The sequence below is a fragment of the Pleurodeles waltl genome, chromosome 3_1 (genome assembly GCF_031143425.1).
Source record: "Pleurodeles waltl isolate 20211129_DDA chromosome 3_1, aPleWal1.hap1.20221129, whole genome shotgun sequence".
Classification (NCBI taxonomy): Eukaryota; Metazoa; Chordata; class Amphibia; order Caudata; family Salamandridae; genus Pleurodeles; species Pleurodeles waltl.
The window spans coordinates 195,024,811-195,041,363 of record NC_090440.1 but is presented as its reverse complement, the minus strand read 5'-3'; the positions used below and the strand labels follow the sequence as shown (position 1 = coordinate 195,041,363).

General features: G+C 41.6%; 1 protein-coding gene across 1 annotated transcript in view; it reads left to right on the top strand.

The window, feature by feature from the left end:
- PTPN9 (protein tyrosine phosphatase non-receptor type 9) overlaps positions 1–12,482 on the top strand; it is a 232,730-nt gene extending 220,248 nt beyond the window's left edge. Inside the window, exons 12-13 of the mRNA XM_069222172.1 lie at positions 5,053–5,260; positions 5,978–12,482. Coding sequence (XP_069078273.1) covers positions 5,053–5,260; positions 5,978–6,192 — 423 coding nt within the window. The 3' untranslated portion in view covers positions 6,193–12,482. The remainder of the gene's footprint in view (positions 1–5,052; positions 5,261–5,977) is intronic.
- Positions 12,483–16,553: the final 4,071 nt, after the last annotated feature.

The following is a 16,553-nucleotide window of genomic DNA, read 5'->3' as shown; positions in this document are numbered from 1 at the left end:
TTTAGCCCAGAAGTTGATTCAGCCATTGAGAAATTGCGCAAAGATTCCGATACTGCAAAAACAATGGGTGCACTGTACTCCACACCATACAGGGGATCCTTTCGGAAAACTCAGTTTAGAGGTGGATTTAGAACACAAACAGCAGAGGCATCCACATCGCAGGCGAAACCAGCCTACCAACCACAATACCAATGAGGTGGTTTTAGGGGCACATATAGGGGGCAGTATCCCAGAAATAGAGGGAAATTTCAAACCTCTAAGCAAACTCCACAGCACCCTAAGCAGTGACTTGCTTCATCCCCTTCCACTCCACACCCCTCCTGTGGGGGGAAGACTACAACAGTTTCACACAAATTGGCAAAACATTACCACAGACAATTGGGTACTATCAATTATCCGCAAAAGTTATTGCCTAGAATTGATACAAACTCCCCCAATCATTCCACCAAAGTCACACAAACTATCTACAGAACACATCAATCTGTTACAGGAAGAAGTCAAATCTCTATTACTCAAACAAGCAATAGAACCCGTGCCACGAGCTCAAATAGGGACAGGAGTTTATTCACTATACTTCCTAATTTCCAAAAAAGATGGCACCCTCAGACCAATATTAGATCTCAGGACCCTCAATCTTTACATCCTGTTGGAACATTTTCACATGGTAACTCTTCAAGATGTTATCCCACTACTCCAAAAACACGATTTCATGGCAACATTAGACCTCAAAGATGCGTATTTTCATATACCCATCCATCCTGCGCACCGAAAATATCTCAGGTTTGTCATTCAAGGAAAGCACTATCAGTTCGGAATAACAACAGCTCCAAGGGTAGTCACAAAGTGCCTAGCGGTAGTCGCAGCCTACCTAAGAAGACAGCATATACATGTCTTTCCATATCTAGATGATTGGATAATAAAAACAAACAGTCATATGCAGTGTCAAAACCATACGCATTACGTAATACAAACCCTGCACACGCTAGGGTTCTCAATAAATTACCAAAAGTCGCATCTACAACCTGCACAAATACAACAGTATCTGGGTGCAATACTAAATACTCAAAAAGCGTTAACATGTCCAAATACGCAAAGAATAAAAGTATTCCAAAACCTAATCACACAGATACAGACAAATCAACAGTACACTGTCAGATTTGTCATGAAGATTTTAGGGATGATGGCATCATGTATTGCGATTGTTCCACACGCAAGACTAAACATGCAGCCCTTACAACAGTGCCTTGCACAACAGTAGTCATAGGCACACGGTCAACTTCAAGATCTAGTGTTTATAGACCGCCAAACGTGCATGTCCCTTCAGTGGTGGAATTTCACAAATCTAAACAAAGGGCGGCCATTTCAAGACCCTGTGCCTCAGACCATAATTACAACAGATGCATCAATGATTGGTTGGGAAGCTCACCTCAACAATCACAACATTCAAGGACAATGGGATGCCAAACACAAACAGCTACACATAAATAACTTAGAGTTGTTAGCTGTCTTCCTAGCACTCAAAGCTTTTCAGCCTCTTCTCACACAGAAGACTGTCCTTATCAAAACAGACAACATGACAACCATGTATTACCTAAACAAACAAGGAGGGACACATTCGTCCCAACTCTCCCTTCTAGCCCAGAAAATTTGGAAATGGGCAATCCACAACCAAATTCACCTGTTAGCACGATACGTTCCAGGGATACACACCCTATTGGCAGATATTCTCAGCAGAAATCACCAACAAACACACGAATGGGAGATTCCCTCTCAAGTACTTCAAAAATACTTTCAACAATAGGGAACACCAAACATAGATCTGTTCGCCATAAGCAAAAACGCAAAATACCAAAACTTTGCATCCGGACATCCTCTATCCAAGGGCAATGCTCTATGGATCAATTGGTCAGGAATATTTGCTTACGCTTTCCCCCCCCTCTCCCACTCATTCAGTTTCTAGTCAACAAGTTGCGTCAAAACTTACTCAATATGATACTCATAGCACCAATGTGGGCCCGCCAACCGTGGTACACAACATTGTTAGACCTTTCAGTAGTACCACACTCCAAACTCCCAGACCGACCAGATCTGTTGACACAAAACAAAGGACAAATCAGGCACCCAAATCCCAAAACACTCTATCTAGCGATTTGGCTCCTGATGTCATAGAATTTGGATATTTAAAACTCCCATCAGAATGTATGGAGGTTATTAAGCAAGCAAGAAAACCCACTACTAGACAGTGCTATGCTAATAAATGGAAAATATTTGTATATTACTGTCAATCTAAACAGATTGCTCCTCTTACAGCATCTATACAAGATATTGTATGCTATTTATTTCATTTACAAAAATCTAATTTAGCATTCTCTTCCATAAAAATACATCTTACTGCAATTTCAGCATATTTACAAAATATACAGCACAGCTCCTTATTTAGAGTTCCTGTTATGAAAGCTTTCATGGAAGGTTTAAAATGCATCATTCCACCCAGGACACCTCCAGTTCCCTCGTGGAATTTTAACATAGTGCTTACACGACTTATGGTCCCACCATTTGAACCTATGCACTCATGTTAATTGCAATTCTTAACATGGAAGGTTGCCTTCCTAGTCGCAATTACGTCTTTACGAAGAGGAAGCGAAATACAAACCTTCACTATTGAAGAACTGTTCTTCCAAGTACACAAGTATAAAATTGTACTAAGAACAAACCCCAAATTTTTGCCAAAGATCGTCTCACCTTTTCATATAATTCAAACAGTGGAACTGCCAGTCTTCTTCCCACAGCCAGATTCTGTGGCAGAACGAGCTCTACATACATTAGACATTAAGGGCCAGAGGGCCAGATGTAGCAAGCAGTTTTGCCCATACTGTGTCTATGGGAAAATGTGTTCGTACATATGGCCCTAAAAGAGCTCTAATGTACTATATAGACAGAACAAAACCATTCAGAAAGACTAAACAACTGTTTGTAGCTTTCCAGAAACCTCATACAGGTAACCCATATCAAAACAAGGGTTGGCAAGATGGATCGTAAGATGCATCCAAAGGCAACTCTTAATCACTCCTAAAGCACATTCATCAAGAAAAAAAGGTGCTACAATGACTTTTTTTTAGGAAATATACCAATGGCTGAAATATGCAAAGCAGCTACATGGTTAACACTACTGTGTAGACGTTTTAGCTGGACAACAATCCACAGTAGGTCAAGCTGTACTCACAACATTATTTCAAACAACTTCAACTCCTGCAGGCTGACCACCGCTTCTATGGGAGGACAAACTGCTTTATAGTCTTTGCACAGCATATGTATCTGCAGCTACACATGCTACCAAACGGAAAATGTCACTTACCCAGTGTACATCTGTCGTGGCATGTTCCGCTGCAGATTCACATGCACCCTCCCACCTCCCCGGGAGACTGTAGTCGTTTAAGTTTAAAAAAACACTTGTACATATATATATATATATATATATATATATATATATATATATATATATATATATATTTGCATTAGCATGGACATCTCTTTTCTTTTCACCTATATACTCTATCACTCCTACCTTACCCTCTGCGGGAAAACAATCTAACATGGAGTCGATGCCCATGCGCAATGGAACCGAAGAGGAGAAGTCACTCGATCCCGTGACTCGAAAACACTTCTTAGAAGAAAAACAACTTGTAACACTCAGAGTGCATGTGAATCTGCAGCGAAACATGCAACAAACAGATGTACACTGGGTAAGTGCCATTTTCCATATATATATATATAGATATATATAGCCAATAGCTTCATCCTCTTTTCACTTGTCCTTCGGCTCAGGTGCAGAAAGAACATTACTCCTTTGCTCCCACTTTTAACCTGTCACTTCTTTAAAGTTTCTCTTAGAAGCCTCCGTCTCAAACACGTCTTACAACTTGAAGATAATCGTCCATACATCTTTGTTTCCAATGCCCCTCTCTTTCATGAGAAACTTCAAATTTAGAGCCTGAACCTGGGAAATCTAGGACTAATTTAACCAGATAGAGACCCTTAATTTCCACTAGCACTCTCCTGGCAGAAGCTGTTTCCTCTCTACAAATATTCTTGAACCTGGCCTCCAGGTCGCGAAAATGTGCATGGCACATTGTAGGGATTGAACTGTGTTTTCCGTTGTACCCCTAATTCATTGGCTGATTTTGGCGGCCCTGCCAAGTTTGTTTGAGAGATGGAAACAGTATTTTAATTTCCTTCAACTTAGCTTGTCAGCACTTCAAATGTATTCTGCTTTGCCGCTGGCTTATCCTCTGCACCATTGTTTTTCTGTACCCTTAATCATCTTTTCCACCCTGACAAACCTTGCTGTCTTCTTGTGGGACAATCAGTTACACAGCAGGTAAGTATTCCTTGTACTAGGTGAAAAGTAGCCTTCAGTGTATAGTGCCATTTCCTCTGAAACTACCTTGTCTCTGGGCATTTTGCCTGAGTAGATCATCAGGCTTGAATCTTTCAACTGCCTTCATATGTTATGTGCACAAAGTGTTTCACCTACATGACAGCTCTCCTCCTGCAGAGCCTTTGCAGGCCATTACAGCTTCCTTCCCCCACACTGCCTTGGAGGTGCAGCTATCAGCACTTGTATCTGGTCCTCCGTCGCTCTCCAATGAAAGCAGCTCCTATCCAACATCATGAAACGGTCTTGCAGCAGAGGTATTGGGACAATAAAAAACCCTAAAAAACGGCCTGCAAAAGATTAAAAAGAACCAATGTACCTGGAAAAACACAATTTTAGTATTAAAGGTGTTGAGAAAAAACAGATATAGAAGAATGGACGTCCTGCTTTGTCATCGATTTTTCTGTTTCTAAGGATCTGTAAACATTAGAAGAGACAGTGTATGTAGGGAATTTGGTTTATTCAGGCCCCAAGCACAGTGAAAAAAGTATGTGCCATTTTTGCAATGTACATTTTGAAGTTAACTGCAGAGAGCTTCTATATAGGGAAGTTGGTATGTTGGGGACTGTTTCAAAGGCGTATTTTGTGTGTGACTGAATTGTTTGCATTTCCCACAGAGCCGTGAACGACGCCCAGTTTTCCACTTCCAGTACCTTAGCTGGCCAGATTATGGTGTGCCTTCCTCCGCTGCAGCACTTATTGATTTCCTAGGGGCAGTGAAACACCAACAGCGACTGGCAGTGAGGGCCTTGGGCATGCGCTGGAAAGGTCATCCGTGTGGGCCTCCCATGGTGGTACACTGCAGTGCAGGAATTGGCAGGACAGGTGAGCTGTCGACTGGATTATGTGCTCTGTACTTGGGCCAACTAGTGTAAAGGCGGATGTTTTACACTTTATTTTACTGTTTTGACCTTCCTCATTAAAAATAATTGTTCATATCAAGTACACAAACCCTGTTCCCACCCACACAAGGAACCCTTAAGATTCCTCTTCTCCGGGATTGGACTCCTTTCCCCCTCTAGAGCCGACCTTTTCTATTCTCCACTCTTGGAACCCCGCCCCAGCATAATTACTTCTGTTGCACACAGGGAGGCTTTTATCTCCATCCATATAAATGCCATCGTGCCCTGCCCCCCTTTCCGGGTGAACTTCATCCTTCTCACACAACAGCCTCCCAGCTCGTACACATTGCAGGAGGTATTTTTCCCTGATTCTTCCTCAACTGTGCAGTGAAGTCAAGTTCTCCATTTCTATCAAAGAAAAGCCCAGCCATATCACATGAGAGTGGAGCTTTTGCAATCCTTCTTTTACAGCCCACAGGAAAGCAAGACTCTCTTCCTCCATAGTCTTTCTGTAGCTGTCTGTTTTGCTCAAGGGTCTCTTCCGTACAATATCAGCAGCTGACATCTACTTGGAGGCCGGCTTCTTTTTCCAGTACTTCTTCCATTGGCAGAGTGTGTTCTCTTTTGGAAAAATCAGGGATGTAATACATTTCGAGGTGACCTAACGTTCGCTCATGCTGTCACATTCTTCCCATTATAGGTACCTTTTGCTCCCTGGATATATGCCTATCTCAGCTGCAAGATATTGGCACCCTGAACGTGTACCAGACCGTGCAGCGGATGAGAACGCAGAGAGCTTTCAGCATTCAGACTGCTGACCAGTACTACTTCTGCTACACTGCCATCGCTGAACACGCCCAGAGGCAAGGCTTGCTGTCCTCATGTCAGAATTGGTCCACTGTGGAGAAGAGCTAAATGGGTGTATCTGCCAATCCAGCCGCCTGCCTTGGAGGTAGAAGGACCATTCAGGTTCAGCAACAACATACCACAAAGGGCCAAAAAGCCAAACCAATTCATCTGTGACATAGACTTTACTTAGATTAATCGAAGACCGGCAGTGCTGGTGATCAACCTCCTACCATATGTTCTTAGCTGTTTTTCCTTGAACTGTGCCTTAACCAAGCCATGTAGTGGCCTTAATCTAATGCATGGAGACTGGACCCATGATTATCCTTGATAAGAGTTTATTGGGACCATCTACATGATTAAGGGGATAGTAGATCCCACACTATCGATATATATATGGGCAGTGCCACCGTGCTGCCTTTTTCCTGTATATATTCGTGTATATTGGACCAAGGTTTTGGGTATGATGGTGACTCTAGGAGTAACTAATTCACTCCATTATGGAAAAGGGAGAACCCAGTTGTAAGTCCGCTCTCCGCATCCCCTGATATAGGAGAATTCCTAGTCCTCACATACAAAATCTTATTGCCAGCAAATCAATGCGAGGTAGCCATCTCTGCTGCCCCAAAGCATGGGCCACCCTATTGCTTCTACTTAACAACAAATGCAGTTTCATTGCCTAGCAACGAGACAACAAGATAATGCTTTGCAAAATGTTTGACCAGCCCTACTTGCAAAGCATCCACCTTCTGGTTTTAAATGATTTAACTCACACCGTCCTGTTCTCATCTTTAGGTGTTTGCCATCACAGAAGATGGGGGATTTCATCCTGGAACTTTAAGTATCATTAGTGAACGTTAGCACACCCATAAAAACAACTCACCATATGAAATTACAGTACAGATCTCAAATTCATATTAATGAGTTAATGCAGATTCTTCCATTCTGTTACAGTTTAGAAATCCAAGGAACATTACATACAATCTAAAAAGAAACAAAGAGATACATAATTAGAAAAAAGGTCGTGGTGAAATAACAAAAATGTATCATCATTTTTTCTGTATTGGATTACCTTTATCCACCTGCCAAACAAACTGCAAAGGCAAGGCTCTCCTACTCCAAGATTTGTAGTTTGTATTTTTAGTTTGCGTTCTATAGCTCGGTATTAGCATGCAATATTTACAATCTTATCCTTGGACTTTAAAGGCTTTTCATCACATAGCTAAACGGATGTGCCTAACGCACATACCAAGCTGAGGGAGGTATCACTTTTGCCAATGTGGAAGTTCAGGCAAATCTCGTAAATGACAAGGTTTTTCTAAAAGAGTTATCAACCATCTCTTCGACTTTTTAGCGTAAATAAAACAAAAATAGAGTTTGTTTCTTCTCCCACAGGCAGTAATGGCATTTTAGGGAGTAAATTACTTGCAACCACCATTTTTGTGTGAATCTAACCAGTGGCAAGAATCTCTATATAAAATATAGATGCAGCTGTTTTGCAAATTGTGGTTCTACCCAATCCAAATGAATTTCATATGGTGTAATATTTTTGACACTCAGGAAGTTTTCAGTTACTCCAATTCTGTTGGTTCCAGGTATGTATGGGCAAAATTAAACCAAAGCAGCTCAGAATCTTTATTTAAAGCAAGTTCCTCCAACTTTGCTTCCTGAGAAGTGTTTCATTGTCGAAAATCAACCTCAGTAAGCAAATATTTTTAAGTAGTGCCGAACATTTCAGATTCTGGATACCTCGTTTTAAGTAGAGTACCAGAGGGCAGTCTCCAAATAAATATTAATAATAATGTTTCAGAGATCAATTTAGGAGTTGTTACCTGTCTCAGGTACATTCTGGCAACCATACATTAACTGTATTTCCCAAAATATAAAACTGCTAATTTGAGCCTTCTTATGATGCATTTGTTTTGAGCATAGGGAACCTATGACATAGTAGCTCCAGGTACTTTTGAAACTGTTTTAGGTACTGTTCAGAGCATCTCCCTTAGGCTACCTAGTTACTCAGCATTACTGAAACCAACTGGGAGGGGTTAATGCCTGTTACATCTCTGATTAATGCATTTCCTGAACTGTGCTCTGGGCACGACTTAGGGATGCAAAACTTGTATATTAAAAGACCTAAATAAAGAATGTACAGTGCATTGTGCTTTCTGGGAATTTGTGCCTACATTTATTTAATACCTTTTTTCACGATGTAAATTACCTACCCCTGTTATGTGACTGAATCACAGGCAAGTCCCAGCTGCTCTTCGTGCAGGCTATTTCAACCCGTCGCCTATGCATTGTAAATATCAGTCTCTGCCCTAGAGTGTGGAGGAAGGAACTAGTTCCAAGGCTCATTTTTTAAACCATCCGTTAGGGGCTTCAGTCAGACGTTCACTAGTTGTTTGTGAATGAACATTTTGATCACAGATTGTGGTTTTCGATGGCACAGCTGCTGTGGTGCTATCTGAGAACTTACAGGTTAGGGCGGACATTTTATACAATCCAGGCCTAAAACCACCAGTCCACGGTTGCAGGATACCACTTCCCTGCTACTGTGATGAAATTACTGTCTATTACACATTCACAAATTCCCCACATATAGAGCTCATTTCAAGGTTCCAGGGAACCCACTCTTAATATTTCTTAATACATTTCTAAGTGATGTAAAACCGAGCATGGAAAAATTGTCACTTTAGCATAGTGTGGCTAGGTACAGTATCCACTTGTTACAGCAGGACTAGTAACTGTTGTCACAAATCAGAACTGCATTCACAGATGTGTTTTGGATAGTTCGACTTCACAGACCTTGGTGCCCAAAAAAGGACCTCTCTTCCTGGGGCTTGTGCATGAGCCATTGTGTTCTGGTCTGGTAGGCTGCACATAATATACTTCTTCTCCAGAAAGACACGCCCCAGAGACACAACCTGCAGGTGTTCATGTGTGAACATGTGAACACTTGCACCCAGAATTTGGTGCTTCTATAGCAAGAATAACACACATTTTAAACTCTGTTGTCACACTATATTTTTTCAGTGTCTGAAACCAACTATAATTATCTTGCTTCCTTTACTTAGATTAGGGATGCCTAAACTAGTCATTTAACATGAACCACGTCAAACTGATGGTGTCTCCAGGACCCAGTCAGTAACGCTTACCCTGGACTCTTGTTGCGCAACCTCCAACCCCTATAGCGTTTGACATTAGGGGTTTTGTTTTGCTGACGTCCTACGCTGGTAACCCAGCGGTCATGATGGATTGGAAGATACAGAAATGAGAAGTATTGCTCTTGGTACCGCATGATTGAAAGAGTGGATAATCTCTCCTCTTGCCTCCGTGCTGATGCTTATTCGCTCCGTGACCTGGTAGTACTTGTCACAGTTCAAACAGAGACAGCAGAGGTTCCTTCAGTAGACAATATTCCTTTCTACTCTTTGTGACATCTTTCTTTTTTTCTTTCTTTTTTGTTTTTTTTTGTTTTACATAAGACATGGCAAGTGAAAGAATTCACTTTCCGTAGAATTAAACTGAATACAATCATGTGTGTACCTTACTATGTTTAATCATTTTATACTCTGTCAACAGGATTAAAGAATGACAAACTTGCTGTACGAACTTTCCTAAAACAGGAAGACTTTGTATGAAAAGTGATTTTGTGAATCGATATCTTCATAGAATGCTTCCTATACAAGACGTTTTGCACATAGGGAAATCCAAAATAGTGCTGCAGAGAGAGTTTTGTGCAACAGCTGTGACTCCTAAAACCAGAGAGACAATCTAGAGTTGTTAACTGAGCTTCTTATCAGAAATGTGTGTCTGCTATAGGACTTAGTTCAGTTGGAAGGAGCTGAGTAAGTCGATAGAAAGACAATTTTATCAGGGAATGTATCTGGTATTGAAATTACTCCCTTCAAATCAGTGATCTCAAGCTGTGGAAATAGGCTCTTTAGTTGTGAATGTGGCTGTTTGAGAATTACTTCCATTGGAATCAGCGAGCTAAGTCTTTTGAGAGAGGCTCTTATGGAACGGACCTATTACTCAAATTACTCCCATCGAGTGGGCGAAGAAGAGAAGTGGGACAAGACTCTTAGTAGGTGTATGCCTGTTAGAATTACTCTCATCAGATTGGGCAAACTAAGGATTGTCAAAAGCCTCTTAACTTGTAGTTACACCCCTTAGAAGGAAAAAGCCAGCAAGACAGGGCTGTTCAAAGTAGCTCCTCGCTAGCAGCTGTCCCTGTAACAGAAAATACTGTCATAGCAAGGGACATGCAAGGGCTGTTAGAAGATGTTCTTGTGAGTATAAAATTTGCTGGCTGTCCTTTCCATCAGGCTACTACACCAAGGCTCTGCTGGCACATGACTCGGGCGACTTTCTCCAGGGAATAGGGTCATTGCTAGCCCTCCATTTACTTGGTCTTAGCTTTAACCAAATCATTTTCTTTCTCACAGATTGGACAATGTCAGCAATAAATCTGACAGCTAAGTGGCTAAGCACCTAGTCTAAGGCCAAGTTTCATGAGGTTGTTGGCTACAAGCATGCCGTCTTCTCATTGTACGTGAATTTTTATCATTCAGTGGGGTGTCATCATTGGAAACCACTGCTCCATTCACACAGTGCCTCATTTGATACCAATGTGGGCAGGTTCTTTTATTGGTAGCAGCAAGCGACCCCTGTTGTATTTAGCAACAAGACAGCAGGCCTTTTCTAGCTATGCTTGCAGGATCTGGAACAACATCCCCGTATCCAGCAGGACTACTTCCAACGCTTCTCCAATCTAGGAAAGAGTTATAGACTCACCTTTCTAAAACAACACTACATCACAGTGCATTAACTGTCCATAATCCAGCTTCCACTCTTCTTACTCATTGAACTTTATGCTTGTCTTTTACTATCTACAGCACTCCATTGCCCTTTGGCTAGGTTTGTACTATATAAATTGCTTATACATACATATAGGATTCTGCTGAAAGCCTCCAGGGAAAGCAGACATAAGGGAGGCAGAGCTGATGGTTAAACTTTTAGAATTTTAGCTTTTCAGACAGAAACATTTTATACCCCTTTCGGCTCACTGTGCTCATGTTCAGATTGGGGCCCCATTTGGTCTCTTCCCTTTCAATTTGCCGTGAGCGCCTGATTTCTGTATGGGTCTACCTTACTGTACCTTTGTATGCTGCTTGATGGCCACTAACCTGCAGAACCAGTGAACAAAAAGTTTTATCCTTGCAACACGATAACCCTGCGCCGCACAAACACATTTGTGAGCATACTAAAAGATGCCCTGTCGGAAGTGAAAAAATAGTGGTGGAGGGAGTACGCAAATGCTTACAGAGAGTACAAAAATATGTGATCTCTCCAACCACCTCACCTCAGCAGTTTTCCACTAACTGCTTCTAAACTGAAGAAGGCATGCTGCGGGAGGCCACTTCTTGACTAGCTTCTGCATCACTGGATTTCAGCTAGCGAGAGCATCTTTCCCTCCTGTCCGCGAAGACATTGCAGAGATGAGATCTACATCTTATTTAGAGTGCTGAAGCAGATGGTTTCTCAAAAACTAATTTGAACAGTTGTAGCTTATTTTTATATAATTCCGGAACACAAGCAACCTAGGACCGGTTTCACTCTAGTTAGAGTTCATCAGCCAGGCATAGCTTGGTACCAGTGACACAGTGTGCACTAGACGCACACCTGGGCATACCCATCCCTCTTAAAGTGGCCCATCAAAGAACACAAAATAAGTGATGGAAGGAATACTTGAATAATCTGGTAATTACTCGGTCACATCCCAGTCCATCTTTCTTCACAAGTTAGAGTGAAGGTTTATGAGAACCCTTGCTGTACTCTGGTCCAAACTGTCATGACGTTTTACTGCAAAATGGTATTTAAGTCTGTATTGTGTGTAGGCAGCAGAGACAAGCCATCTCATCCCAAGTGTACTATGGCAATTCAGTCTATTGATTGCCTCATTTGATGAATTGACCTGTGTGTGGCTTCAATGAAGGGTTGTCATTTGTGATGGATGTTTAATGTATTGTTCATGAGCACAAAGCTCCGTAATGTAACCAGTCTTGATTTGTGTTCTTCAAACCTAAAAGCACATTTGCCCATGAGAATAAAGTAATTTAAAGAATTGTACCTCTTCTTAGTAGACCTTGTGGGATGTGTACATAAGTTGTTTCTCAATAGTGATTGTTAATACTACTTTTTCAAACTTGTCCCATGTTTATTAGCTTTTATTCAGCTGTCTCTGACGTTTCTCACATTGCTGTAGCATCATTTTGTGTACTCTTGTACCATACACCTTTCAATTACAGCATAATGTAATATTTATTTTTGTAATAAAGTATAAAGGCCCTCTGTTACCAGTATTCAGTGTCTCTAATGTACATGCATAGCCCTAGAGCCTCACTGGTTTTAAGAGGACATGAATGGACGATCATTAGAGAGCACATTCCTTGTACTGATTTGAATGATTAGAAGCGCGCACTGTCCCATGGAAAACACTGAGAATGTGTGATAAGGTTTGCAGAATTTTGTGGGCGATCTGATAAAGGAGGATTGCACCCACACTCATGCCATAGCAGGCATCAGCTAGTTTCTCACAAAGCTGAAACAGGGCCTTATGATGTGTGCTTTTTTCATGCTTTTGGTAGCTGACTATCCAGAAAGCTATGTTTGCAGAAGTGGGTGGAGTAGAAGTGGCAGTTCACAAAATTGAATAACAGTTTAGAGTAAAAATAGACAAGGTAATGAACAACAGTACTAAAAAGGTGAACAATAACGCACATTTTTAAGTGAAATAAAGTGCTTGAAAAACTCAGATAAATTCAGAGGTGTGCGCAGGAAATTTGTGAGGTATACTACTGTATAAAGTAAGTTTATAGGAATTTGTAAGGTATACTACTGTATAAAGTAAGTTTATACAATTAAATTGCCGCATAAGGGCTGCAGAATGGCTTCTGCCATTGGAGCATGTTTGCACTACCTATGTGTAGCAAGGCTTTCGTGTGGTGATAAATGCATGTTATGTGAAAGACAGGCCTAATTGCATGTGAGCATGGCTGCATTTAATATTAAAGAATGTGTGTAAAAGGTGCAGGGCCTAGATATGTGGTTCTATCTGTTTGAATGGTATTACAATGTGTGCTCGATCTCCATGTTTTCCAGATTAGAAATCTCATGTTTTCTAACTATTCAACAATGTGGTAACTGACTACAGGGGAAGATGGCATTGCAGAAGACCGCCTTTGAAGAAATAAAGAGATTTGATTCTGTATGCTTCAGAAAAGGGGCATTGCTTGCTCTCTTTTATAGCAATGCAGGAGCCAAGAGCAAGTGACCTCCTTATTCCATAAACTATGTAAACTACTGGTGCAAGAGCACAGATAGATACATGGACTGATTGTAATGGGGAGATGCTGAAGGGCTGACTTTTGACTGCTTTCCTGGTGGATGTATGACCTGCAAAAGTTGTGCAGGGGGAACTAAACATGGCTTGCCATAATTTAGGCTTAGTAAATCAATACAGACATGAGTTAGATGGTCGGCCATATCTAGCTGATTAGGGTACTAAGTAGATTAACAGGTTAGGGATGTGTGATGAAATAGCATTTGTTCTGATCTACATATTATCTCCTGACTTGTTCATAATAATTCTGATACTAGAAACAGCCTTTGCTACGCAGGTAGCTTTATCACATCTGCTTTTAACGTTCGTGGTAAGCATATGAGTTACCAGTATATTTAGGGTAATTTTAGGGTTATGGGGTGGGTAGTTTTAATCCCTTTGCTGCCAGGCCTTTTCCCCTCCTGTGCCGAGCCTTTTTTTGGCTATTTGGGGCAGTTTGCGCTTAGGCCCTCATAACGTTTTGTTCACATAAGCTACCCACGCCAAATTTGCGTCCTTTTTTTCCAACATCCTAGGGATTCTAGAGGTACCCAGACTTTGTGGGTTCCCCTGAAGGAGACCAAGAAATTAGGCAAAATACAGTGACATTTTTTTTTTTTTTAAATGGGGAAAAAAGGGCTGCAGAAGGCGGCTTGTGGTTTTTTCCCTGAAAATGGCATCAACAAAGGGTTTGCGGTGGCAGGATCACCATCTTCCCAGCTTTCAGGAACAGGCAGACTTGAATTAGAAAACCCAATTTTTCAATACAATTTTGACATTTTACTAGGACATACCCCATTTTTACTATTTTTTTGTGCTTTCAGCCTCCTTCCAGTTAGTGACCGAAATGGGTGAGAAACCAATGCTGGATCCCAGAAAGCTAAACATTTCTGAAAAGGAGACAAAAATCTGAATTCAGCAAGTGTCATTTGTGTAGATCCTACAAGTGTTTCCTACAGAAAATAACAGCTGAAATAAAAAAATATTGAAATTGAGGTGAAAAAAAAAGCCTTTTTTCTCCACGTTTTACTCTGTAACTTTTTCCTGCGATGTCAGATTTTTTAAAGCAATATACTGTTACGTCAGCTGGACTTTTCTGGTTGCAGGGATATATAGGGCTTGTAGGTTCATCAAGAACCCTAGGTACCGAGAGCCAATAAATGAGCTGCACCTTGCAATGGGTTTTTATTCTATACCGGGTATACAGCAATTCATTTGCTGAAATATAAAAAGTGAAAAATAGGTATCAAGAAAACCTTTGTATTTCCAAAATGGCCACAAGATAAGGTGTTGAGAAGCAGTGGTTATTTGCACATCTCTGAATCCCGGGGTGCCCATACTAGCATGTTAATTACAGGGCATTTCTCAAATAGACGTCTTTTTTACACACTGTCTTACATTTGGAATGAACAAATGTAGAGAAAGACAAGGGGCAATAACACTTGTTTTGCTATTCTGTGTTCCCACACGTCTCCCGATAAAAATGGTACCTCACTTGCGTGGATAGGCTTAGCACCCGCGACAGGAAATGCCCCAAAACACAACGTGTACACATCACATTTTCACAAAGAAAACAGAGCTGTTTTTTGCTAAATGCCTAGCTGTGGATCTTGGCCTCTAGCTCAGCCGGCAGCTATGGAAACCTAGCGCAGTTTTGAAAACTAGACACCTAGGGGAATCCAAAATGGGGTGACTTGTGGGGCTCTGACCAGGTTCTGTTACCCAGAATCCTTTGCAAACCTCAAAACTTGGCCCAAAAAACACTTTTTCCTCTCATTTCGGTGACAGAAAGTTCTGAAATCAGAGAGGAGCCACAAATTTCCTTCCACCCAGCGTTCCCCCAAGTCTCCCAATAAAAATGGTACCTCACTTTTGTGGGTGGGCCTACTGCCCGTGAAAGGAAATGCCCCAAAACACTATCTGGACACATCAAAATTATCAAATACAAAACTACCTGTTTTGCGGGGGGCACCTGCATTTTTGGTCCTGGGCTCAGCAGCCTTCTAGGGAAACCTACCAAACTCAGACATTTCTGAAAACTAGACACCCGAGGGAGTCCAGTGAGGTGTGACTTGCGTGGCTCCCCCAATGTTTTCTTACCCAGAATCCTCAGCAAACCTCAAATTTATCTAAAAAATCATTTTTTCCCCACATTTCTGTGTGGGATCACAGCACTGGGACACATTTCATACCACCCTATGTTCCCCTCAGTCTCCCGGTAAAAATGATACCTCATTTGTGTAGGTGGGCCAAGTGCTTGTGAAAAGGAAGAGCCAAAAACATGTTGATATTGAGGGGAACCAAAGGGGGTCAAAAAGGGAAGTTTGCAAAAAAAACATTTTTAGGCTGACAAGTGCAGCAGAATTTTTATCGGTATAGGTGAGACAATGCTGGGTGGTAGGAATTTTGTGGATTCCTGCAGATTCCGGAAGGTTCCATCACAAAAACGTGGGAAAATGAGTGATTTCCAGCAAAGTTGGAGGTTTGCAGGGGATTGTGGGTACAAAAATGGTGCGGGTGCATGTGAAACACACAACCCTGGAATCACCCAGATGTTTGGTTTTCAGATGTGTCTAGGTCTTGTGGATTTTTCTACATGGCAGCGTCCCAAAGTCCATAAAGTGGAGCCCTCACCATTCCAAGTGGGACAATTTAGAGAGTAAGCCAAGCTCTCATGGCCCAAATGTAAAACTAAAACCCAAAATAATCAAATGTCTTCTTGCTTGCTGTGGGATAAGATGTTTTAGAGTGTGGGGGAGAGCTGAAAGACTGTTACCCCCTTCATTTGAGGTGGGGGCGTAACCAGGCCCATACTGGTTGGTAGTCACCACCCCAATATTATTATTATTATTATTTTATTCCCTGGCATCTAGTAGACTTTCTGCCCCCCCCCAATTCCCCCACCCCGGGGGTGTGGATCAGGGGTAATTGCCCCATCTGCCCACTGGTGGGCAGAACAACTTTGGCCCCATTTATTTGGGGTGGGGGTATGTAGGAGGCTGGACTGGCTTGTAGTGAGTACCAAGGGGTACTTGCACCTTGCACC